Source organism: Anastrepha ludens, chromosome 5 (assembly GCF_028408465.1).
Source record: "Anastrepha ludens isolate Willacy chromosome 5, idAnaLude1.1, whole genome shotgun sequence".
Taxonomy (NCBI): Eukaryota; Metazoa; Arthropoda; class Insecta; order Diptera; family Tephritidae; genus Anastrepha; species Anastrepha ludens.
The window spans coordinates 24455001-24477627 of NC_071501.1; the positions used below are offsets into that span (position 1 = coordinate 24455001).

The window sequence follows — 22627 nt, forward strand, 5'->3', positions numbered from 1 at the left end:
TTCATAAACTCCTAAACATCGAGTTGGTCTTCAGAAAAGCTAATTCATACAAAGTGGTAGCAATTTGGTGATTTCTATGTCAAAATCAGTTGATCACTTCCCACAAATTCCATGAAATTCAATCAGAATGTAAACAAAAAAAAACATTTTGGCATTTAACCCACTAAATGGAAACAAAAAACAAAAAAAAAACACAAGTCAGCTGTTGCAGCAAGGCGAATTGAGTACTATGTTGCGCCATTAAAAAACAGGTACATTATTTTTCGCGATTTTGCCAAGAACAAGAAATGTTGCTCCATTGCTCGAGCATGCCGGTTTGTTGGGTATTACTCTCTGAGAGCAGGAGTGAAAGTCGATTGGCGAATCTTCTGGCTGTCTGTTGTGATTGCAGCTTTTCGATGTTGAACATTCTTTGCATAGGTAGATGTATGTACGTTTTTTGCTGCACAGAGGTGTGTGCGCAGTTTGGCTGCAACAAGGTAATGATCCGAGTCGATGTTGGGTCCTCGAATCGCACGTACATCTAATACACTAGAAGCGTGTCTTCCATCTATCACAACATGATCGATCAGCCAAGTGACTTGGTGTATCTTTTTATGCTGGAATCTAGTGCTGCAGACTACCATGTTTCGGGCCCCGGCGAAGTCGATCAACCTCTGTCCGTTACGGAATGTTTCGTTGTGCAGGCTGAATTTTCCGACTGTGGAACCAAAAATTCTCTCCTTGCCCACCCTGGCGTTGAAGTCGCCAAGCACGATTTTTATGACGTGGCGGAGGCAGCGCTCATAGCAGCGTTCCAGGTGCTCATAGACGGAATCTTTGGTCGCAGCGTCCTTCACTTCCATCGGGGCGTGGGCGCAAATGAGCGAGATGTTAAAAAATCGCGCTTTAATGCGGTTTATTGTGAGACGCTCGTCCACCGGAGTGAACGACAGTACTTGGCGCCATTCCCATGGCAACCGGTTCTACATTACAGTAATGACTCGAGTTTTTCCCGACCAAGGGCTGTCACCCCAGTAAACTAGCCCTGTCTAGTGTACCGTATCCCACACTACTTGCCGACGAAGTCTCTCTCGCACAACAAATCCGACACCGAATTTGCGCTCCCTTACATGGCAGCAGTAGTAGACGTCTCAAGGTCCAAAGTTTTTCTTGCCTTGTCCCGTACATCGCATTTCTAAATGGCACTGAAGTCAGCCTTTACTCTCACGAGGACATCAACCAGCCGGGCAGAGGCACCTTCCCCATTAAGGGACCGGACATTCCAGATGCATGTCCTCAAATCGTAGTCCTCAGTTCGTTTGCACGGGTCGTCATCACTGTAGGAAGTTCTCATCCGAGGCTTTTTTAATATTTTTATTGAGGGGCTTTTTAAGTGAGGAGTCCCAAAACCAGCGCACAACCAGCTATCCAAGAATGCTTCACCTTCTCACACTAGCTCACTCCCGAACGGGTGCTCCGAGCTACCCAGAGGATACTTGGGCTAATCCCGGAAGTTGTGAGCTGCTTGAACCATATGCAGAAGAATCGTCCTGGCCACTCCCAAATGAATGGCGATCAGTTACTTTCCCCACTTGCGTGGGCTTCTACATATGAAACCATCTTCCATCTCGACCAACTGCAGCCGGAAAACAGGCTCATACGCGCAGTCCAATCCAGCTCTATCCTAAGTTTAATAAGAGAACTGGGTCTGGATGAGGTGCTGTGATGAGGTCGAAGTTCAAACCTTCAATAAACCTATATATCTGTCTAAATTGAAATCTTGAAGTTTATTTCCCCATAGTTCCACTCCGGTCACTCTATAGAAGCTGCTTTTTCTTCAGACTAGTTTTCGCTTCAGGCGGTTGTTATATATGACCCCCATTTGACAACAAATTATCGTTACACTCGTTTAGCTTATTCAGTCGCCTTTTGATTCGTTAAACTCCCTCTTTGCTTCGAATCTAATATTCACTGACTTCAAATTCATACAGAAAAATAAATTTGTTCGTGGTATGACTTCCTAAATTTTAAGAAAAGTAATAAAAAAAATTATATTGCATCAAAACAGAACTAAAATACCAAATACAAATTGCAGCAACTTCATCAACAGTAAGTTAGTGAGCTCATTGAACGACGTATCTACCATAAGCACGGCCACGCTTTCTTTCACTTTTTCGTCACTGACAGCGACACTTAGCAAAATAAGAAAAGAATGCCGCGCCAACGACGCACACACAAACGAGGTGTTGACCTGGGAAGTCTTATTGACCGCGCCCAAAAACGAAATCCCCACATCGGGCGGCTATGCCCTGTCTGCTCACGTCCCACACAGGCGCACCTGCGCGCCAACAAAAGCCGAAGTCGTGCAGTCGGGCTCATGAGTCGCAACGCCGTCATAGACCTCGGCACTAACGGCGTTTGGAACACACTCGTCCAACCCGTATCCCTACTACATTGGTTCCCTCTGCGTCGTTCCACACGCATACGCAAGAGCGATCGCAGTCAGCGTAAGAACAGCGCCAACAATAAGAGTAAACCAAAGATTGGTAGTCCATCTCGTATGCCAGCTGCCGAGGTGCAAATGCCATGCTCTACGCTTGAGTCACCAACGGCAGAGAAGCAAATGACTAGCAATCATGACGCTGGTTCGCAGCAGCCATGTGCTAATGCGAATACATCTACATCACAACATTGTACAGTTATCTTGCATCAGAATCCCCTCTTCGATGTTGAGGGCAAGACACGTTCGGGCATAATGGAAAAGCGCGCTCGAAAGTCGCAAGTGGGTCGAGTTAAAAGCAAATGGAGCGTAAAAACGACTGAAAAGCAAGATGCTGCGAAGAAGACTGATATTGAGAGGGAGGTACCGGCGAAAAAGGGTAGCAGTTTGAAAGATTCGACTGCTGTGTCGATAAATCGCTTAAATTCGCCTCCAATTTCAGATTCCGATGCAAGCAGCGGGAAATTCAGAACCGATACGGAGGAAAGCAATTCGTATGAAGAGGGTATCGATTTGAATGTGAAAGCGGCACCGGGTGGGCAATTAGACGGCATTCTTGGGTTGAATACCGCGATGTCAGTGAGAAATTTTGACGCAACTGTTGCGTCTGGCAGCGTAATAGAAGGCAACATGTTGAATGAGCGCACAGCATTATTAGATTTGACACAGGCAGCATCGCAACCAGCAGAACGAAAGAATGAGTGCGCCTAGTATGAAGATGGCACAGTTACGCATGGAAATTTCGAAACTATTCGATTGCAAAATATGTACGTAGTTTCGAAAGCAGAACTTGCTTTTGTAATTAACGGAAACGAATGTGTTGTTATTGTCCTATTTCATATGAAATAAAAATATTATATATACGTTGTGCACGAAGTTATTGTTGTAAAAATGTGTAGGCCATTAAATTTGGTGACAAAACAACTAACTAATTTTTTTGTAAGTTCTATAAACTCCATAGATATTAGGACTGTTCTCTGGACTGCGTCACAAGAATCTTTAGGTTGAATTTTAATTGGGTCCAAAGGGCATTTGACGTGAAATAAGTAAGAAAATAGATGCTAGTTGTTGTAGCAACATAAACAGTCCGACGTGACAATGCCGTAGGTTAGGTTGAAGCGATGGTCCTGTGGGACACACTGAGGATTCATATCCCTCTATGACGCCGCGTGGAGACCTTGACACTATTTTTCCTAAAACCAGTGTGATTTTCAAATTTTTTAAAATATTCTGGATTTCTCCAGAACTGAGATCTTCCAATTCATTAAAAAAATGTCTACCTAGAATAGTAAACCTGCGTCTGGATAGACCAGAAAAATGGCACAGAGTATTCGAGATTATCTCTTCCTCCACCTCATTTAGACAACTTCTACATAAGTTATGTGTTTGCACACACATCTTTGGACAGTGCCTTGGACGTTATGAGTGAAATCAGTGTGCTAAGACTGTGCTTATTTTGGCTTAAAGAGATTCTGTACATTTAGCAATCGCCACAATTGTCGGCCGATTCTACAGGTGGTTTCATTACGCCATCTTTCGTTTGCTGTTCTTACGATTTCCTCAAGGATAAGTAGCTTACATGTTTGCAAGGGTATACCTATATCATTGTCTATGTACTCAGCGGTGAATTTGGTGCCGAGTCCCGCTATTTCATCGGCTCTGCAGTTACCCTTAGTGTGGGAATAGCCAGGGACCCTTGTTATATATATATAATTGACGCGTACACCCTTTTTTGGGCGTTTGGCCGAACTCCTCCTACTATTTGTGGGATGAGTCTTGATGTTGTTCCCCAAATGGAGGGACCTACAGTTTCAAGCCGACTCCGAACTTCAAATATTTTTTATGAGAAGCTTTTTCATGACAGAAATACACTCGGAGGTTTGCCATCGCCTGCCGAGGGGCGACCACTATTAGAAAAATGTTTTTCTTAATTTTGGTGTTTCACCGATATTCGAACCTACGTTCTCTCTGTGCTTTCCGAATGGTAGTCACTCACCAACCCATTAGGCTACGGCGACCGCCTAGGGACCCATGTTACCTTTAGGAAAAATGACTCAGCCATCTGATTAAGAGAAGTGCGGCATTTTACGGCTACCTTGGAGATTGTCGACTGTTTTGTGAGGGATTTTATCGCCACCTAGCTATCAGTGAAAATGTAGATATGAGATGTTGCATTACACTGTACCAGTGTCGCAGCTTTCATTATTGCCATCAGCTCAGTCTGAGAAACCCTCCAGTAGTCGAAGAGCCGAAAACTGAAGGATATCTCCAGATGCTCAGAGTATACACCTCCGCCCAGCCTGCCCTCGAGCCTGTTGTTGTTGTTGTTTTAACAGTAATAGAAGCCCCGTCAGTGTAGGGTATGTCACCGGTCGTCTTCGTCTGGCTCATCTAAAGGTAAGCCCAGGAAACATGCGTTCCCACGGCAGCCGGTTCTACGTTACCGGAATGACTCGAGTTTTTCCTGTCCAAGGGCTGCCGACCCAGTAAACTAGCCCTCTGTATATTACCCTGTGAACTGTATATTACCCTGCCCTCGAGCTTTAAGCCATCTGTGTACACATGGATGGACTCGCCCTGTCTTACATCGTCCCGTTCCCACACTTCCCTTGAGGGTCATAAACGTTGTAAATGCGGGAGTGAATAGTTCACCAGTCCTGGAAGCTCCAAAATGCCAGGATTTTACCGTTGTTATTGTTGTAGCAGCATAACATTCCCCATGCTTACATACGGGGAATGCTGCTGTAGTGACAGTCCTTCGCCTGATATAAATCCGGGTCGTTTCGGTAACGTAGAACCGATTGTCGTGGAAACGACGATTTTATCGTCATCGTAATCCGTGTTTGACCACTAACTTATAGTGTTCAATCTTATTGCCGCACTGTGCGCAATATATCTTGCCTGCAGATCTACCGGAAGGAAGTTTAATGTCGCATATAATGCTTTCGATGGTGTGGTTGTCATTGCATCGGTTATAAGAACAGATGCTAGACTTTGAACCTTGTCAATTCTTTTGATGTTCACACCCTTCTTAATGGCGTTCCACCATATTATAATACCATAGTAAAGAACTGGCCTAACCACTGCTGTGTAGAGACAACGTATCATTCTGGGTTAACGGACAGGGTCGTAGAACCGACTGTCGTGGGAGCATATAAATGCATGGTTAGTAATACTTCTTTCTCTTCCTAAACTAAGTGGTAATTGCTTATATAATTGTATACTACCTCCGACCTTTTATCGTCTCTACTGTTCTTGTCAAAGAATAACTAGCTGCCTTACCTTTCGGGTATTTTCCGATTTGTCAAGCATTTCCCGTAAGAGTCTATGCGAATATACTTCATCAATTCCTCAACATAATTTGTTCTTGCCGACATTGTGAAGCAGTCTGATTGTAGAAAGACTATCGGCGCTAGATTAACACGCGCCACATTTTTACGCCCGACCGGCACCACATACATGGGGTCGATAATGCCCGATATATTTGGTAGGTCATTTGTTGTTAACGGAAAATCGCTGTAGCGACTAAATGTCGATGTGTAATTAAAATAATGTAAAATCTCTTCATACATAAATACGGGCACATTGCGTGGTGATTCTTCGTGCAATAACGCCCAGATCTGATCTGGTTTACGTGGCAATGGTAAGTCATTCCACTGCAGACTGCTGGCATAAAAAAGTATCGCCTGTGTTAAATAAAAAAAATATTTACATATAACTATTTTGAAAGGAAATCATTGCGCACATAGCAAATACTTTGACATCACCTTCGCTTTTGATAGGAATCTTCGATCACCAGTTGTAAAACAGTTATTATAGCCACAAAAATTTGGTTGTGGATCAAATTGTCCCAAGCCATTGTCCGTCCACCAAAGTACTAAACATGGCGAGCTGTCATCGTTTAGTGAATATCGCTTGCGCGCCAAGATGTGATGTGAAGATGCCTGTTTTAAATTGAATGCAACTAATTGTGTCGATAGGAATGCAAATTTTACTTACATTTAAAAGCCAAATAATTACTACAACTCCCAGCAGCGCCAGTAGAAGAAGCGTCCGTTTCCCAAATGTAAGAGGAGCATTTCGGCCTCTAAAGGGTTTCCAAAAGCTCATTTTAGAAGCTACTGACACTTATTTGTTTACTTTTGACAAATTTTGGCACAAATACAAAGAAATATTTTTCCTTGGAATCATACCCAACTGCAACTGTGCCTGCATCCCACATCTATGAGTCAAATATATAATAAGTACTGGGATATGAGAAAGGCCCGTTTACTACAAGGCTTATCGCACTAAGCCAGAGAATATCCGGTGCCAAAGCTCTGCTTTCATTATTCAATAACGCAAATTTGCATGTACATACACAAAACATACATTCAATAAACACAAAAGTGCCGGGAATTAATTAGGCGTGAGTTAATTTTTGTTGTTGTTTTTTTCTTAACTAATTTGCGGTCAACTACCAGCAGCAAAATTCTGTCACTTAATACGCTATTTGATTATTACTTAATTTTGGAAATCCACTTCATATTTTTCAGCGCGTTTTGAACCCAAAAATTGTTTAATACGAGTTAGAATAATTGCTTTGGCGAAAAAATCGGAATAAAAACAAAATTTTTGTTTTTCTCTCTCTGCGAACAGCTGTTTTCTTTTTGATTCCCGCTAGTGATGGTAAGGTCTGTACCGTGGTAGTCCGTTGTACCGTTGTGCAATTTTCTAGCTGGCGGATAATTTATAAAAATGTTAAAATAGAAAATGGCGCTTTAAATGTTTCGCTAACTTTTTTGGTTTAAGTTTGCCAAACAGCTGCATGGATATGGCGTCAAAAGTAAAAAAAAAGCAACACACACAAGACCACTTTGCTATGATTAAGGAGTTATATACAGTTAGAATTTTCAAAAAAGCGATTTTTTTATTTAATTTTCTTGAGGGGACAGATATCTGTAAAAATTCGTTTGTTTCACAAAATTTTAATATAATCCTTTAAGAATATGTCAACAAAATTTTAGAACTTAATTAAGTATTTCTTTTATTATAGAACGTCAACCGTGACGACTCTATTCTTTGCGTTCGAGCGCTGGGAGAAGTATAGTTACGTTGTATTCAAACTTTAGATGCGTTTTTCTCAAAACCATATTTTTCGAATTGGCGTACACGATAACTCGAAAAGTCATTGACCGATCTCCCTGAAATTTTGCACAAATCTTTTTTATGATATTACTTTCTATGTGATTGTACAATTCGAAAACTTTTCAAAAAAATGATTTTTTCGAAGCAAAAATTGTAGGAAAATTCGCCTTCAAATTCATTTTTTTGTTTTTTGAAGCATTTTATTCCGCGATTTTTTTTAATTCATATAGAAATTATGACATTAATAAACAAAAATAATTTTAGTTTTTTGTATTCAGGTCACTGACGCCGATGCTACAATGCCCGCCGATTGAGAAGCCCCGCTGCGACCTTCCTGGAAGAGTAGAGTGTACATCCGCCATTTTAAATGATTTAAAAACAAAACTTATATTATTTTAATGTATAAATAAACTGTATGCCAATTTAAAAAAAATATATTGACTTCTTCATCTAAAAAAATTTTTATGAAAATCAGGGAAAATATGGCCGTCTACAGGTGTCTGTCCCCTTAGTGTACATATATTTAAGAATAAAAATAAAAAATAAATAATTGGCGCGTACACTTCTGTTAGGTGTTTGGCCGAGCTCCTCCTCCTATTTGTGGTGTCCGTCTTGATGTTGTTCCACAAATGGAGGGACCTACAGTTTCAAGCCGACTCCGAACAGCAGATATTTTTATGAGGAGCTTTTTCATGACAGAAATACAATCGGAGGTTTGCCATTGCCTGCCGAGGGGCGACCGCTAGTAGAAAAATGTTTTTTTTTATTAATTTTGCTTTCATCGAAAATCGAACCAACGACCTCTCTGTGAATTCCGAATGGTAATCACGCACCAACCCATTCGGCTACGGCGGCCGCCATTTAAGAATACTCTCAGAAAATTTAATATCGTTCCGCTGAATATTTTCGAAGTTACACGCAAATTTGAAAAGACGTTTCAGAATGCTTGAAAGTGCTTTTCAAACTTTAAACGCGTTACGCGTTTTTCTCAAAATGGTGACCAACATTACTCGAAAACGGCTAAAACGGCTTAGACTCAAATTTTAACACGAGCTTCTTAAATATATATTTTTTAGTAATTAATCGAAGATTTTTTCTCACCGATAAATATTTTTTTTGTAATAAGCAATTTAAAGCCGAAATTTTGGTTGAAATCGATTTTTTTTTTTTTGATAAACCGCCATTTTGTCAAAAAAAATGTATTTTGCTTATTCCTTCGATTAATTACTAGATTGAACATTACCTTAACGAAATCTGTTTGGTTTTGAATTTCAGAGGATTTATTTCAGAGATAAGTACATTTGTCACCACTAAATGTTTGTTTTTTTGAAGGGAGCTCCCAATGATCAGCCGTAGCTCCTGTCCAAATAAATATTTTTACTAATACTAAGTCTTAAAATACATTTATAAGATAAATAATATGTGTACAAGTTTTTAGATCAATAAATTTAAAGTTTTCTCAGGAAAAAATCTGGAAAATTCGCTTTGTTCAGCCTTCAAACTCTTACAGCTTTTCCACTTAGGCAACTTCTGATTACTTTAGGCTACCAATATTCACCGTTTACCCATTAACTAATATTTTAATAATAATAATAATACTTCCTATTGTTGTTGTTGTTGTAGCAGCATAAACATTCCCATGTACATACGGAGAATTCTGCTAAAGTCACAGTCCTTGACCGGATATAAGTCCAGGTCGTTGCGGTTACGTAGAACCGACTGGGAACGACTACCTCCTATTCGTAATATTTCATTTCTAACGTCAAAATTAATCCCAGGGCGCACTGGTTTACTCTACAATTCTTGAATAAATTCTTTATATATAGTTAATGAAATATGATTTTAGGCTTAGAATTATAAATTCAAGTAAAAAATATAACGATTGGTGAAACAAAGATTTTTTACACGAAATACAGCTTCAGCATTTCAGCCATGGATAATTATTTCGGATATATGACCACTAAGGCATGTTCGTTTCTAAGGTCTAAACAATTAATGGTTTGTTAATGGATAACCCACGAAAAATAGTCAAGATTCGATAAATCACTCGATCTTGTAGACAAGTGTGTAGGTGTTTTTTTTTTATTATTTAGAAGTCAATTCGCTGAATGAATTCTTAATGCTCTGTGAACATATTTTGCTAAAAAAGTTTTGGAAAAAGAATCTCCATTTGCAAAAAGTCTGCTCGAAAGAGAAAGTACAATATTTATTTCAAATCCAAAACACGAAGTTCATTCTTAGGTTAGGTTTTTCTCATAGCGCAAACAACTTGTTAGTTTTGGTATAGGTGTCTTGTTTTATAACTTCGGCATAAAATTGTTTTATGTCAGAACGTATTTAGTGTCAACCAAATTATTTAAATCGTTTAAATGTTTACTATGTTTGAGCAAAAATTACCTACAATAGATAAAAGCCCATCCCAATAAACGAAATCTCGAAATCTACTTCTAAATGAAGGTCACAAGCGAATGAGAACAAAAGACATTTTCAGGTCTGCACTAACCTTATTATCTCATCTCGCACTTGGGTCCGTCCACGAAGCCAACTGAATCTCGGCCATTCCGACTTTCAGTACGGCCTTATCGTCATGCGAGACAAGGGCAGTATCAAAGTAGACTGGACACCAGCCCTTGCAGGCTCCCTCCATCCAATTACAAATCCAAAAAAAAAAAAAAAAAAAAGAACAAAGAAAAACATAAGCACACATTGTCGTGAGGGAAAACGGAAACTTTAAGGGAGACTGGGAACTAGGCCTTTCTAGCTGCCGGCTACGAAAAATCAGAGACTGGAAAGTCATCCTTTTCAGCTCCTTCCATCCATCCCTATCACACCCGAAAAAATACCTGCACAATTGACATGAGAGATAACGAAAGCATTAAGGGAGACTGGAGACTAGGCCTTTCCGGCTCCTAGCTACAAAATATCGGAGATCCGAAATTGGTCCTTTTCAGCTCCCACAATCCACATCCATCACACCTAAAAACAATCTTGCACAATTGACTTGAGGTATAAGGGAAACTTTATAGGAGCCTGGAAACTAGGCCTATCCGGCTTCCTCCATCCAATTCCATCACATAAAAAAACAAAAAATCGCACACAATCGTCGTGAGGGACAACGGAAGCTTTAGCGACGCGGGAAATATTTAGTATAATGTATATCGCTTTGAAAAAAGGGCTAGAATTTAGTATAATGTATATCGCTTTGGAAAAAACGGTAAAAAGAGGGTGATAGAGGGGTGTATCCCCATCTTAAAACTGAAAACAGAACCTGCCGGAGGCTTATAGTTTTTAAGTAATTTAATGTTAAAGTTCTATAATTTAGCGAAAAGTTGGTGTTGCCATACACCTGAAATAATGGTATGCAGGGAGGTTCATTGTGAAACTGCGGCATTTTTTGCTGTAATTTAAAATTGAGAAATATTTTTGAAAATAAAAACATACAACTCATCGAAACTTAAAAACAATGATATTAAGCGTATCACAAAAAATAATAAAGTAATTAAAAGCCAAAAATTACGGTTTATAAGTGTATTGTATTGCTTCGATCAGTTTTACAAACGGGCCCTCATGCATAGAACTTTTTGACGTGATAACGTCTCATAATTCGATTTAGCCGGCTGCATGCACGAAAAAATGTGTCGCTATCATATTTTTGTTTTCATTTGCAGGCATCCGGCAACACCATACTGTTGTCATTCCAATCTTCTTCTTATTGGCGTTTAAAATTGGAAAGTGATTGTATGGACATATGCATTTGCATTTAATTTTAATAAAAATAATTCGAATATAGGGATAGGGATCGTGTGTGAATGTATATTTGGTGAATTTTAGTGAATTTTTAAAAAATATATAGTGTAATGTGGCAAATTATAGTGAAGTTCCAAAGGGCATTTTGAAGGCAAATAATTATGAAATTATTATTTCCTGAATAAATTGGAGTTATAAAGAGTATTCCTTAACACCTCACTAACATCTCCACCAAATTGCATTAATAAAGACATAATAGTTTGCCAAAAATAGACATTATTCTAAATTCCAGCCGAAAGATTCAACAAATAAAGAAAATTAAAAAAATTTCCAATACTATATTTAGGGCTGACCTAATGTGTTTCGTAAATATTTGCTTAAATGTCAAACTGGTGACGTTTGTCATTATACTGACAGCTACACGTCTCTGCTGTTTTGAATCGAATGACGAAAATTACTTTGCAGTGTTTTTCAATTTTCAGCGGTCAACAATTAATTGAAAACTTCAAAAGTTAGCGCAGAATATTGAAGCGAAATCAATATGTCTTAGTCAGCATAAGGCTTTGTTCACAAAACGACTGATGGAGGAGCGGCAGAAGTAATGAATTTGATTAGTAATAAGACACCCGAGAGTAGGCCATTTACGAAGAAAAAACTATAAATAAATAAAAACTTGTGCTCTATAATATCCAAACTGCAGTTTATAAATGATGTCCACAACAGAGAACACAGGTGCTGTCCGAAGGAACAGTGGGGGCGATGTGGCTGCTATTACGAAAGCGAAACAAATGTCAAGTGCATCGGCATTCATGAACTCTGCGTTGCATACGCGTTGTTGGGAGACTTGTTACTACTGCCCCTGCGAATCTTTTAAAACTTCAACTGATTTTGTCAAGTGAGTTTAACTAATTTTCCGGAATATACTTGCATACTACTGACTAACTATCCGCCATTTCAGACACTTGCGAGAGCGACATTGCACACGTGAAGGCGGCTCCTATGTTTGTCGATATGGCTTCAACGGTGTTTGTCCTTCGCTGCCCTTGGATGGCGTATCGGATCGAGATTACGATGCGCACGTTGCCAAATATCACGTGAATCAATTGACGCGTGAGCTACCGCCAGAGTGGTCGGTCTTTTCGGCTGCACAAAACTTGCCGGCCGTACTCAATGATCCCTCACGTGGTAAGCAAAGTAATCTTTTCACAAAAAAGTGGGGCGACAGCTTCGTCGAGAAAGCGCACATACCATCTACGCCGCGTTTGCCTGAAATCACCTATACAGATTTTGACAAATACATAGCGAAAATCGGCAAACGTTATCGACGCCATGAGCGCATGTGTGCACAGCAAACCCCGGCAGCAATGGCGGAGCACGAAGCTAACGCGCCAACATCACCAACTCACACTGTCAGCCTTAGCGCCATTCCAGATATATTTCTAAAAGAGCAATTAAATTTGAATCATCCAGCGACCTTTGCGCTTGTATTTCCCAGTATTGGCGCTTCTAGCAGCGAGGAGAATAAGCAGTCGGGTCGCTTATTGCAAGAGCAATTGTCGCATTATTTAGATATCGTTGAGGTGAAAATAGCGCATCAGGTGTCGCAAAAATCAGCTGCGTTTTTCCATGCGATGACCTCACAAGACGCCATCATGGCAGAGATGCAGGAAGCTGCATGCAATGTGCGCGAGTTGCGTACTTCGTTGCGCACGTTGCATCAATCCGCTGTGGACGACTCGTTTCGGGTGATGCGTTTCGCGCAAAGGAGGCAGAACTTCGAGGAGACACTGGACAAGCTCAGCCTGATGGCGACAGTTCATAAGACGCAACCAATGCTGCAACTTTTACTTGGCACGCAGGATTATGTAGCAGCGCTTGACTTGATAGGTGAGTTATCTACTGCTATATTAATCGTAGAAAACCAATTTAAACGCCTTCAACTCCCAGGCACCACACAGGAAATATTAACGCAGGAGTTGATTGGTATACACTGCTTCAAGCACCTGCCTATGCAGCTCACCGAAATGGAAAAGCTCATTGATAAGATGCTCACAACCGAATTCGAGCGGTATGCCACCAGCGACCTCAACAGGCCGCTGAGTGATGTGCTCAATGAAACCGAAAGTGTGTGCGCAGAAGAAGACAAATTGGTGTGCATCGTAATGGGACTTTTGCGGAAAAAGAATTTCTCCTTCGTAACCGTCTACAAAGAAGAGGCAATAGTGACCATACGCGCCATCATCAAACAACTTGTCATCGAAGTGATAGCCTCCAGCGATGCAGAGCTTTGCCTTACAGGTGCCGGCGAGGAGGCACAAAGCCTCTCCATCAGCGAGTGGATAGAATTGCTGAAGAAAGCAACGGTGGCGCTGTCGACGGTTTTGCAACGCATACGCGCCGTAACAGGCATAATGCGACAGACAGCTGACGCAGCTGCTGGGCGTTGTGGCAGCGCCGCAGGTGTAGCGCAAGAATCAGCAGTGAATCTTATAGACTCGGAAGCATTTCTAAACTCCGCTGACCATGCGCACGTAACGGAACGTCTAGAAGAACTGCTGGTAGCAGTGTGTAATTATTGTCATGAGCGCTGTGCAAATCTGGTGTCAACGCAGAGTTTGCAACGCTCAGTCGCCACAGCGAACGAGGTTGAGCAGCTGACGGCGATTGTGGATGAGTTTAGCGCAGGTTGTGAAGAAATATGTGGCACAGCCAGCGTGCCGCTGAAGGTAAGCGATAAGATTGTGCGCTATTATTTAAGTATTCTAAATATTCCATTTCACTTAATGCCTGCAGGTGGCTGCCAAAGTGCAGGCTTCGCGCTTTGCCAATCATTTCCACACCGAACGTAAGCAAAAATTGGCTTTGCTACTCGACTCGGAGCGTTGGCGTCAAGTCGATATACCCAATGAATTTCAGAAAATTATCGACCGCATGGGCATGCAAGACTTTCAGCAACCGGCGAGCAAAACCTTCACTGAAGGTTTAGGTGCCACACTAAATGGGCACAGCACAGCTAACAGCAGCACCACCACCATCAAATTGCAGGCCAATCCAGTTTTGCTCATCGATGGCAAGCCATTCAGCCTGGTCAGCGCCGCACTGTTGCTGGTGCAAATGTTAAGCGACTACTGCCACTGCGCCACGCGCCTACCCATCTTGGCAGGCTATTTGTCGCGCAACGTTGTCGACCTGTTGCGCACTTTCAATTCACGCTCCTGCCAGCTGGTTATTGGCGCTGGCGCAATGCGCATAGCCGGCTTGAAAACCATCACCAGCACCAATTTGGCACTGGTTTCACGCGCACTACAGCTCGTGCTTTGGCTTTTACCCAAAATCAAGGCACATTTTGCGAGTTACGATGCGAATGCAGTGTCTGGTTTCGATTCGATCGAGAAGGATTTTCACAGCCACATAAAAGAGATCGAAAACAAAATCTACAGTATTGTAACAGAACGCGTATCGTTGCAGCTGGAGCAATGGGATGCGCGTCCGCCCATACCATCGCAATCATTTCGCAATATTTCACGACATTTGGTGAAGTTGCACGAAGCTATTGCGCCAATACTGCCCGAACAGCAAATCCATACCATCTATGGCATTGTGCATCGAAATTTCAAGGACAAGCTGAGAGAGCAGCTCTTGAAACTCAATATTAATAATAATGGCGGGCCACAGCATGGCGTGGTGACGTCAGAGTTGACTTTTTATATGGAAACATTGCGTACATTGAAAGCATTGCCGCCAACGGAATTGAGCGACGACATACTGGAGACCATATGGACATTTTAAATGCTGACGCGTACGCTTCGACTGTGGTGCGATCGTTAATTGTATAACTGGCTGGCTCACCATAGTCGGCCATTACCGTTTTGTTATTTTATGCTTTAAGGCAATTGTTTTATTATTAATTTTACTGCTGTATTTGTTCACAAACAATGCGAGCCCATGTGTTTTTTTTTTTTTTTGTTTTTAATACCTTTGCCAATTCCCCTATTTCCCCTAAGGGGTGCAGCAGCACAGCAACATATAAACATTTCAAGTTGTTTCAACCAAACATAAGTATGTAGATATATATTTTTGTAGCAAAACGTGCATGTGGCAGCGCAACTGCAAGGCATAGGCAGCTTTTAGTGGAGTTGCAGGAGCTGAAACCACGCAAACGCAAACAAAAAAAAAATTGAAAAAAGGAACAGGAACACTTGTTTAAACTAAGATTCAATATGCAAACATACATACGCCTGCGGTTATGAACAATAATTAAAATAATAATTAATGCAATAGTAAAGACTTGCTTAAGTTCTCGTAGTTCTCTCTTTGTACTTAGGCTCCCAATAATAAAAATATACAAAACCCTCGAAAAGTAAACGAACGCAAGCGTATAAATAAATATATTTGAAATATGTATGTACGTAGTTATTGATCTGTGCAATTAAATTTGTTAAGATAAAAACATAATTTAGTATAATTCTGAATAACAAAAGTATCAATCATTTATATAAATAAATAAAATTGAAAATGGCAAAAAGTGGTGTAAAAATAGTCTAGATTGAGGGGAGAAATGATTGGCAACGTTGACGACGAAGTGCAGAATTGAACTGAACGATAAATGAAAGTGGAGTAGACCTGCATTTAAAAAGAAACTCCAGGAATGACGCTGCACTGGTGCACAGATGGCTCGAAGACCGCAGAAGGCATAGGCGCTGGAATATACGGCTACAACGAAGGTGGTCCGCAAACTATCTGAGCGGTCGTCACTCGTCAGTGATTTTTCGAGATCAAATATCAAAGCAGAGGAAGATAAAGCAAGGTGTACCGCGGGGTTGTGTCCTTACTCCCTTGCTGTTCAACTTCTACATCTCGAAGCTCCCCCAACCACCAGCGGGAGTTTCTCTGGTCTCATACGCTGACGACTGTACGATAATGGCGTCGGGCAATGACATCGATGGCCTGTGTTTTAAAGTGAACAACTCCCTCACCGACCTTTCTCGCTTTTTCACTGCGAGGAATCACCAGCTTTCCCCCACTAAGTCCACGGTGACCCTCTTCACCACCTGGACAAAGGAGGTCAAACTGTCCCTTAAGGTAAAAGTCGACGACACACCAATTCCGATGGTAAACAACCCCAAAATTTTGGGTGTAACCTTTGACAGTTTAGTCTCCTTCTCAGCGCACACAACCGCTATTGCCACTAAAGTCCAAAATCGCAACAAGGTCCTCAAATCGCCTGCCGGCAGCACTTGGGGCAAAGACAAAGAAATGTTGCTATCGACATTCAAGGCAATATGCCAGCCGATTTTAAGCTATGCTGCGTCTGTCTGGTCGCTTGGAACCAGTGATTCGCAGTGGACGAAGCTACAGACTTGTCAACGTTTCCACGACAGTCGGTTCTACGCTACCGAAACGACCCGGATTTATATCCGGCCAAGGACTGTCACTCCAGCACATTCAGCGTATGTAAGTAGGGGGAATGTTTATGCTGCTACAACAACATACTTGTCAAAACACTGCCATTAGGACTGCGACAGGATGTCTCTTGATGACCCCACAAAATGAGGCCCATATGCTCCCTGTAAAGCAGCATAATAAACTCCTCAGCAATCAGTTTCTATTAGGGTGTTACCGCAGCTCCCATCCATGCAGACACCTGCTTGAGCCTGAGCCGCCTCCCAGGCACGTCAGGAGACACCTCCTCGACTACGCTGACGAACTCCAGGACAAAACTGACCGAGACCTACTGGACCGGACAGTATTCAGACAGTCAATAAACGACATTCACCGGGAGACCGTTACCACCTTCATGAACTCCCGTCCCGTGAATGCCGTAATCGGAGTCCAACCACCACCCATTGCAGACGAAGAGCTCCAACTATCCCGAAAGTCCCACATAACTTTGGCACAATTACATTCTGAATACTGGAGCAAGTTAAACTCCTACCTATCCGGAATTGCAAGTACAGCCCTCAGATAATATTATTTAAATAATATTTATATAAAGTGGCCCGTCATTAGTCAAAGCAGCTGCCTACAGCGCCTTCTGCTTAATGACAGGCGGATATGCGACAGTCGGTCGGACATGACAGGTAACATCAGTTTTGTCCATTTGCAGCCTATCTCGACCTGCCAAACTCGCTTGTGGGTTGAAGTAGCCTGTTTGCTAACCGTGGATTTGATTTCTGCAGAAGAGAATGGCAGAACGGCCTCCGGGGCTAAAGAAGTTAGCCTCAGATCCCATCCTAGCTTAAGTGTTAGAGGTCCAGTTATCTGCGATACACACTTATCGCGGGACCCATGTTAGCAAGTTCTTAGTCTCCCTTAAAGCTTCCGTTATCTCATTTTTTCGTGTGTGATAGATGTGGATAGCGGGAGCCGAAAAGGATGAGTTTCAGCCTCCGGGTTTTTCATAGCTGGGAGACAAAAAGGTCTAGTTTGCAGTCTCACTTTAAGATTCCGTTGTTTCTCACGACGATTGTGTAGATTTTTTTTTTTTTTTTTATGTTATGGCATTGGATGGAGAGAGGCGGAAAGGCCTTGTTTCCAGTCTCCCTTGAAACTTCCTATATCTCTCATGACGATGGGGCCGTACTGAAAGCCACAATGGCCGAGATTCCATTGTCTTCGTTGACTGAGCCTTGTGCGACATGAGATAATAGAGATAGTACGGACTTGGAGACGTCTTTTTTCCTAAATCGTGTGTGAACTTCATTTTCTAAATGATTTTGGGCTAGTTTCTTTGCTATGCAAATGTCTCTGTGGTGCTATAGCAAGAAGAAGAACTATATAGCTCGGCCGAATGCGGCCGGAAGAAAAGCACAAGCGCTCAGCCTAGCCCGCTCCTATCTTAGGTTTTTGAAGGGAACCTCATTCCGGCCGTGGATGAGGTACAGTGATGAGTAGAGACCCGAAAAGAAGGGAAAATTTCGTTCTCATTCTCATTTCCATATCGTGTAGTATTGTCGAAGAGGATACAACCGCGAATATCTGACGAGACCTGCCCCAATAAGAAGTATCGAAAAATTAATATGGGAAAGACTCCTGGATTGAAAAGTTGTACGATTTCTAACTCTACAACGGGAAACTGCTTCGCCAGGAAGAAAAATTTGGACAAAGGTATTCCCAACACAGACTCGTCGAAGGTAGTTGAGGAAACTTTTCATCGCTGACAAACTCGACCTGGGCCAGCATAAACCTCAGAAAAGGTTATATATAAAGTTATTTGCCTAGTTATTAAAAGGTACCCTTTAGATTCTAGCAAAAAACACAGTTATGGGTAACTGGCGACGCAAAAACGAAGGTAAATAGGTCATCAACGAGCTGGAAATCATCTTCGTAGAAACGGACTCATTTTGCGACCTTAGCTGGTAATCTTCCGGAGGTGTAACTACTTAGTTCGTAGTCCCAGAGCGGAGCATATGCTGCTAGGACACCATGAAACATTCTTCAGAAATATTTGGCGAATACTGCTGAATTGATTACAGTCTTTGCTCGGATTTGAATTCGGGTCATCTCGGTAACGCAGAATCGAATGTCGCAGATTTGTGAAGTAGTTGGTTTATTCGGAATGTGCGATCGATAAGACTGACCTGACTGACGTTTCCCTCTGAGTCCATCTTGTCGCAACTGTTTCCCGGATCTCCCGTTTTACGAGTAAGACGGCGATGACCGATGCCTTCGCTCCGCTAGACAGGGTATTGTAAGCTTCTACAACAACTGGCAATAGTCTGCTCACTGTCTAACTAATCCTACACAATAGGCTGTGTTTTCACCTGTCTGGCTATTAAGACAGATCGTAGACTTTGTCTTGCGGAAGTTGTCCGGAGTTGGTCATGCAGAGATTACAATATTTTATCTTGTTTATAGTCGGACCTCTAAGCGTAGGGAATTTGTCCTCTAGAGGCTGTGATCATTCTTTAAATCTATACAATCAGGGATTAGGATACAAAGGCTTTATAGGTCTCAGTGCCCCTTTGTTCTCCCACGTCCAGTGATTTATCAGGTATTATTAAAAACTGCAGGCAAGGGAGGGAGTGGTGTGTAGTAGAGAAATACAGAATCCTTCTGGATGTTACAATGAACCTTTGAAGTCCCAGTGAAGCTTCTTTAACAGTTGTCCATCTCATCTAAACTAGCACTCCGTTCAGGATCAGCCTCAGCCTCAAAGCCATTTCCATTGTATGAGTCATACTAAACATGTTGTTGTTGTTATAGCAGCATAAACATGCCCCATGCATGTACTAGTAATGCTGCTGGAGTGACAGTCTTTGGCCGGATATAGATCTGGGTCCTTCCGATAACGTAGAACGGACTGTCGTGGGATAGACATAATCAGTTTTACTGCAAGAAGGACTTGTGTGACGGAACTTAAATGATCTCGTCACGTGTTGTCGCGCTTAGGTGCTTACAGAGACTATAAGACCTCCAATTGACCCAACTTTTACTTATACTATTTCTCGTGACGTGATAACATTGACATTTTTCTTAGTCATTGCTTTTTGACGTGGAAGAATCTCCAACATCAATGATCTAATGATCCATAAATCTGGGAGTGATGGAGGATGATGTACAAGGAATATCTGCTTGAGCTCGTTCGTACCTAAGACTGATACTAAGACTAAGACTTGAGCTAGTTCTTACCTAAGACTACGTAACCGGAACGACCCAGATTTATATCCTGCCAACGACTGTCACTTCAGCAGCATTCCTCGTATATGGATGGGAATATTTATGCTGCTACAACAACAACAACAACAATAACAGAACAAAGAAGCCTTTTGCAAGATTAAAGAGCTGAGCAATGATTTTAGTCCTTCACGAAGTAAAAAAATTTTGCTTGGGTCACCGGGCATCGCCTTAAAAAATATATTATTTAGTTATTATTATTATGGCAATACAAAGATGTATAATAAGCCACTTTTTCTGGCTTAATTTTTCACTGGTGCTGTTTACAAATTCAGCCTTTCGCGTTGCTTCACATTTTCTCTACTTCCTCGAGTTCCTCCTTCTCATTGCTTTTAGTGGATTTCTGCGCTTTAGCCAATTCAAATAATCGTCTCGAATTGTCCCCGCAACTGTGACTCCTTAATAATCGCATGCAATTCTTTATCCTTCTGCGCGCGCATCTCATCGATGATACTCTCACTGAAACCGGGATCCTTGGCTGGATCGTTTAGACGTGCTTTTGTTTTTCGCTTTTTTCCAGCTTCGTTTAATTGCGGCATCTCGACGGCCAAGAGTGCACCGATTCGTTCTACGCTCATCACATCAGCATTGCCAATGGACTCCCAGCTATCGGTGCCAAACCAAATGGAGAGTGCGTCAGTGCAGTCGGTGACATGTGCACGAAACGGATTCGATGGACTGCCAAAGCCCAAATGGCTTATAGTGTCACGTAGTGTTTTGGCCAATTTGGGCATCTTGCTGGAATAGAAGAGCACACTGCCGCCAATGAGATGAGCCATTGCACGCAAACAATGGCAAATGCTTTGCTTCAGTTCGTGATCTAGAAAAGATAGAGAGCTTTAGGCGTACCTGGACGCTATTTAAATTTCAAGAAGCGTGTGGCATACACACCGAAATCTTTAAATAAATCATATTTGCCACCAACGATGATCAGCGGGAATGGCATCAAATCAAAGCTCTCCAATTCATTGTGATCCCGCTTGATGCGTTCCGCCATACGTTCACGATACGCCTGCTCTTCTTCCGCTTTCAATAGTTTATTGCTCGTGGCACGCAGAGCACGATAGATACGCTCCAAGTCCTGCCACACAAGATGCGGCTGCGATAGATCCAACATTATAATGGCCGAGAAATGTTCAAGCCCGTGTGTTTGTAGTGGCACTGAAATCAGTTGCTCGGCATTGTCCAATGCGCCAAGCTCCCAAACGTTCAGCACTTGTTTTTGTGTACCACTCGTGCGTCGCCCGTACGAATATTCCAAGGCGAGTGTGGGTCGTGGATTGTCGTCGCGATCGAAGAACTTATGCAGTACAGTGGATTTGCCCTATACAGCAGTGAGGATATGGAAAGTAAATAGAAGTGAAGGTGAGGATTGTCTGTAGCCTACTTACGACACTTTTACTGCCCAGTACGAAAACCGTGCGCTCCTTAGGGCCGCTCTCCGATTGTAAAGTGCGCAGTTGCTCCTCGGCCAATTTAATGGCGATTTCTTGTATAGTTTCACGTTTATCACCTGCTTGTGCGTTGTCACGTTTTTCAAACATTTCTTAGATTTGCTAAGGTGTAGAATTGGAAAAATTTAACTTTCATTTACTGAGGCCTGCAAAGTGAAAACGAAAACTCGTACTCGACTTTGTTATGCACTTTGGGCAGCTGTTCGGTGATATCGTTGCTATTGGAAACCACATTGTGGTGCTTTTGTGCATGTACAGGTGGTACCGTTAAGCGAGCGCTGTATTAGAAATGATAAATTTCGTTTTTTAAGTTTCGAATAAATATATATTTTTTTAAATAATTCTGTACAGTTAGTACAGTTATTAGAAATAATGGCGGTTTCACGGCTTTTGGCCAACATTTCAGTCCATGAGGTTTGAAAGAACATTTTTATATATCCATAAAATCATTCACATTGGTGACGTGTTTACCCGATGCGGCCAAAGAAATGATGACAAATTCACACGGATTGGAGCCTTTGGGAAAAATTGGACCGGAGAAATATGGTCGGAAATATCGGCTACTTAGTGACTCACATATGGAAAATACAGCCCTATTTCTGAAAAGACGTGACTGGTACTCCTAAGAGGAATCAAGGAGAATGGGTCGTTCTTGATTTAGTTGATGAATTGAAAAGGCGTAAAGAGCAAATTTTTCTCATCACACAGCCTTGATCAAAAACTATTGCAAGTGAATATAAACACAGCTGCAACCATATGTCAAAAAGGCCTATTTCTCCAAAGCTATTCTACGATATGAATAAACTTTTGCCTTTATTTTTGATACCTTATTTGTATATAAGTCACAAAAACAAGTGCACACTTGCCATGAGCATCTACTATTGCCAATGCCTCGAAAAAGTTACCCAAAATAACATCTATTCATAACTCAACGAAGGATGCCTTCCTGTTGACAAAATGCTGAGTTACTATAATTGCAAAGGTAAAAATAATCGTTGGACAATGGCCGTATTTTCACCATATTATAACGGGTTTTTATTTTAAGAGCTTGAGAACTTAAAATGATAACAGAAAATGAAACAGAAATATTTTTGGAATACATTTTTTTATTATAATCTGGTAGATAAGTTCATGAAATTCA

At 41.6% G+C, this 22627-nt stretch overlaps 4 protein-coding genes across 7 annotated transcripts in view; 2 read left to right on the forward strand and 2 right to left on the reverse strand.

The window, feature by feature from the left end:
• Nucleotides 1-7139, reverse strand: part of LOC128863510 (alpha-(1,3)-fucosyltransferase B) — a 10497-nt gene extending 3358 nt beyond the window's left edge. The window contains exons 1-3 of the mRNA XM_054102712.1: nt 6482-7139; nt 6250-6426; nt 5765-6168 (exon numbers count right to left, since the gene is read on the reverse strand). Coding sequence (XP_053958687.1) covers nt 5765-6168; nt 6250-6426; nt 6482-6592 — 692 coding nt within the window. The 5' untranslated portion in view covers nt 6593-7139. The remainder of the gene's footprint in view (nt 1-5764; nt 6169-6249; nt 6427-6481) is intronic.
• LOC128863511 (uncharacterized) lies at nt 1937-3354 on the forward strand. 3 transcript variants are annotated; one of them, XM_054102714.1, is made up of 2 exons: nt 1937-2018; nt 2078-3354. In XM_054102714.1, the coding sequence occupies exon 2, from the start codon at nt 2195-2197 to the stop codon at nt 3191-3193; it is 999 nt and encodes a 332-aa protein (XP_053958689.1). In that variant the 5' UTR covers nt 1937-2018; nt 2078-2194; the 3' UTR covers nt 3194-3354. The 3 variants fall into 3 exon arrangements, with proteins under 3 accessions (XP_053958689.1, XP_053958688.1, XP_053958690.1); XM_054102713.1 differs by having other exon boundaries at nt 1946-2091; nt 2170-3354; XM_054102715.1 differs by having other exon boundaries at nt 1948-2861; nt 2925-3354.
• Nucleotides 7140-11753: 4614 nt separating the features above from the next.
• LOC128863588 (vacuolar protein sorting-associated protein 54) lies at nt 11754-15839 on the forward strand. Of its 2 annotated transcripts, XM_054102820.1 has the most exons (5): nt 11754-11988; nt 12057-12251; nt 12315-13243; nt 13304-14082; nt 14150-15839. In XM_054102820.1, exons 2-5 carry the CDS (start codon nt 12064-12066, stop codon nt 15143-15145), a joined length of 2892 nt encoding a protein of 963 aa, XP_053958795.1. In that variant the 5' UTR covers nt 11754-11988; nt 12057-12063; the 3' UTR covers nt 15146-15839. The 2 variants fall into 2 exon arrangements, with proteins under 2 accessions (XP_053958795.1, XP_053958794.1); XM_054102819.1 differs by having other exon boundaries at nt 11754-12251.
• Nucleotides 15840-20220: 4381 nt separating this feature from the next.
• On the reverse strand, nt 20221-21697 carry LOC128863756 (cytoplasmic dynein 2 light intermediate chain 1). Its single transcript, XM_054103072.1, has 3 exons — nt 21424-21697; nt 20924-21356; nt 20221-20852 (listed from the first exon to the last, which is right to left on the reverse strand). The coding sequence occupies exons 1-3, from the start codon at nt 21574-21576 to the stop codon at nt 20392-20394; spliced, it is 1047 nt and encodes a 348-aa protein (XP_053959047.1). The 5' UTR covers nt 21577-21697; the 3' UTR covers nt 20221-20391.
• Between the last annotated feature and the right edge of the window lie 930 nt (nt 21698-22627).

What these genes read in the sequence shown, in the direction of transcription:
- LOC128863756 (XM_054103072.1), bottom strand. Translation starts at nt 21,576, where the DNA reads ATGTTTGAAAAACGTGACAACGCACAAGCAGGTGATAAACGTGAAACT. An exon ending in TACTGGGCAGTAAAAGTGTC is followed by an intron (nt 21,357 to 21,423) that starts GTAAGTAGGCTA and finishes ACTGCTGTATAG; the next exon opens with GGCAAATCCACTGTACTGCA. An exon ending in TGATTTATTTAAAGATTTCG is followed by an intron (nt 20,853 to 20,923) that starts GTGTGTATGCCA and finishes TATCTTTTCTAG; the next exon opens with ATCACGAACTGAAGCAAAGC.
- LOC128863511 (XM_054102714.1), top strand. Translation starts at nt 2,195, where the DNA reads ATGCCGCGCCAACGACGCACACACAAACGAGGTGTTGACCTGGGAAGT.
- LOC128863588 (XM_054102819.1), top strand. Translation starts at nt 12,064, where the DNA reads ATGATGTCCACAACAGAGAACACAGGTGCTGTCCGAAGGAACAGTGGG. An exon ending in ACTTCAACTGATTTTGTCAA is followed by an intron (nt 12,252 to 12,314) that starts GTGAGTTTAACT and finishes CCGCCATTTCAG; the next exon opens with ACACTTGCGAGAGCGACATT. An exon ending in AGCAGCGCTTGACTTGATAG is followed by an intron (nt 13,244 to 13,303) that starts GTGAGTTATCTA and finishes TTCAACTCCCAG; the next exon opens with GCACCACACAGGAAATATTA.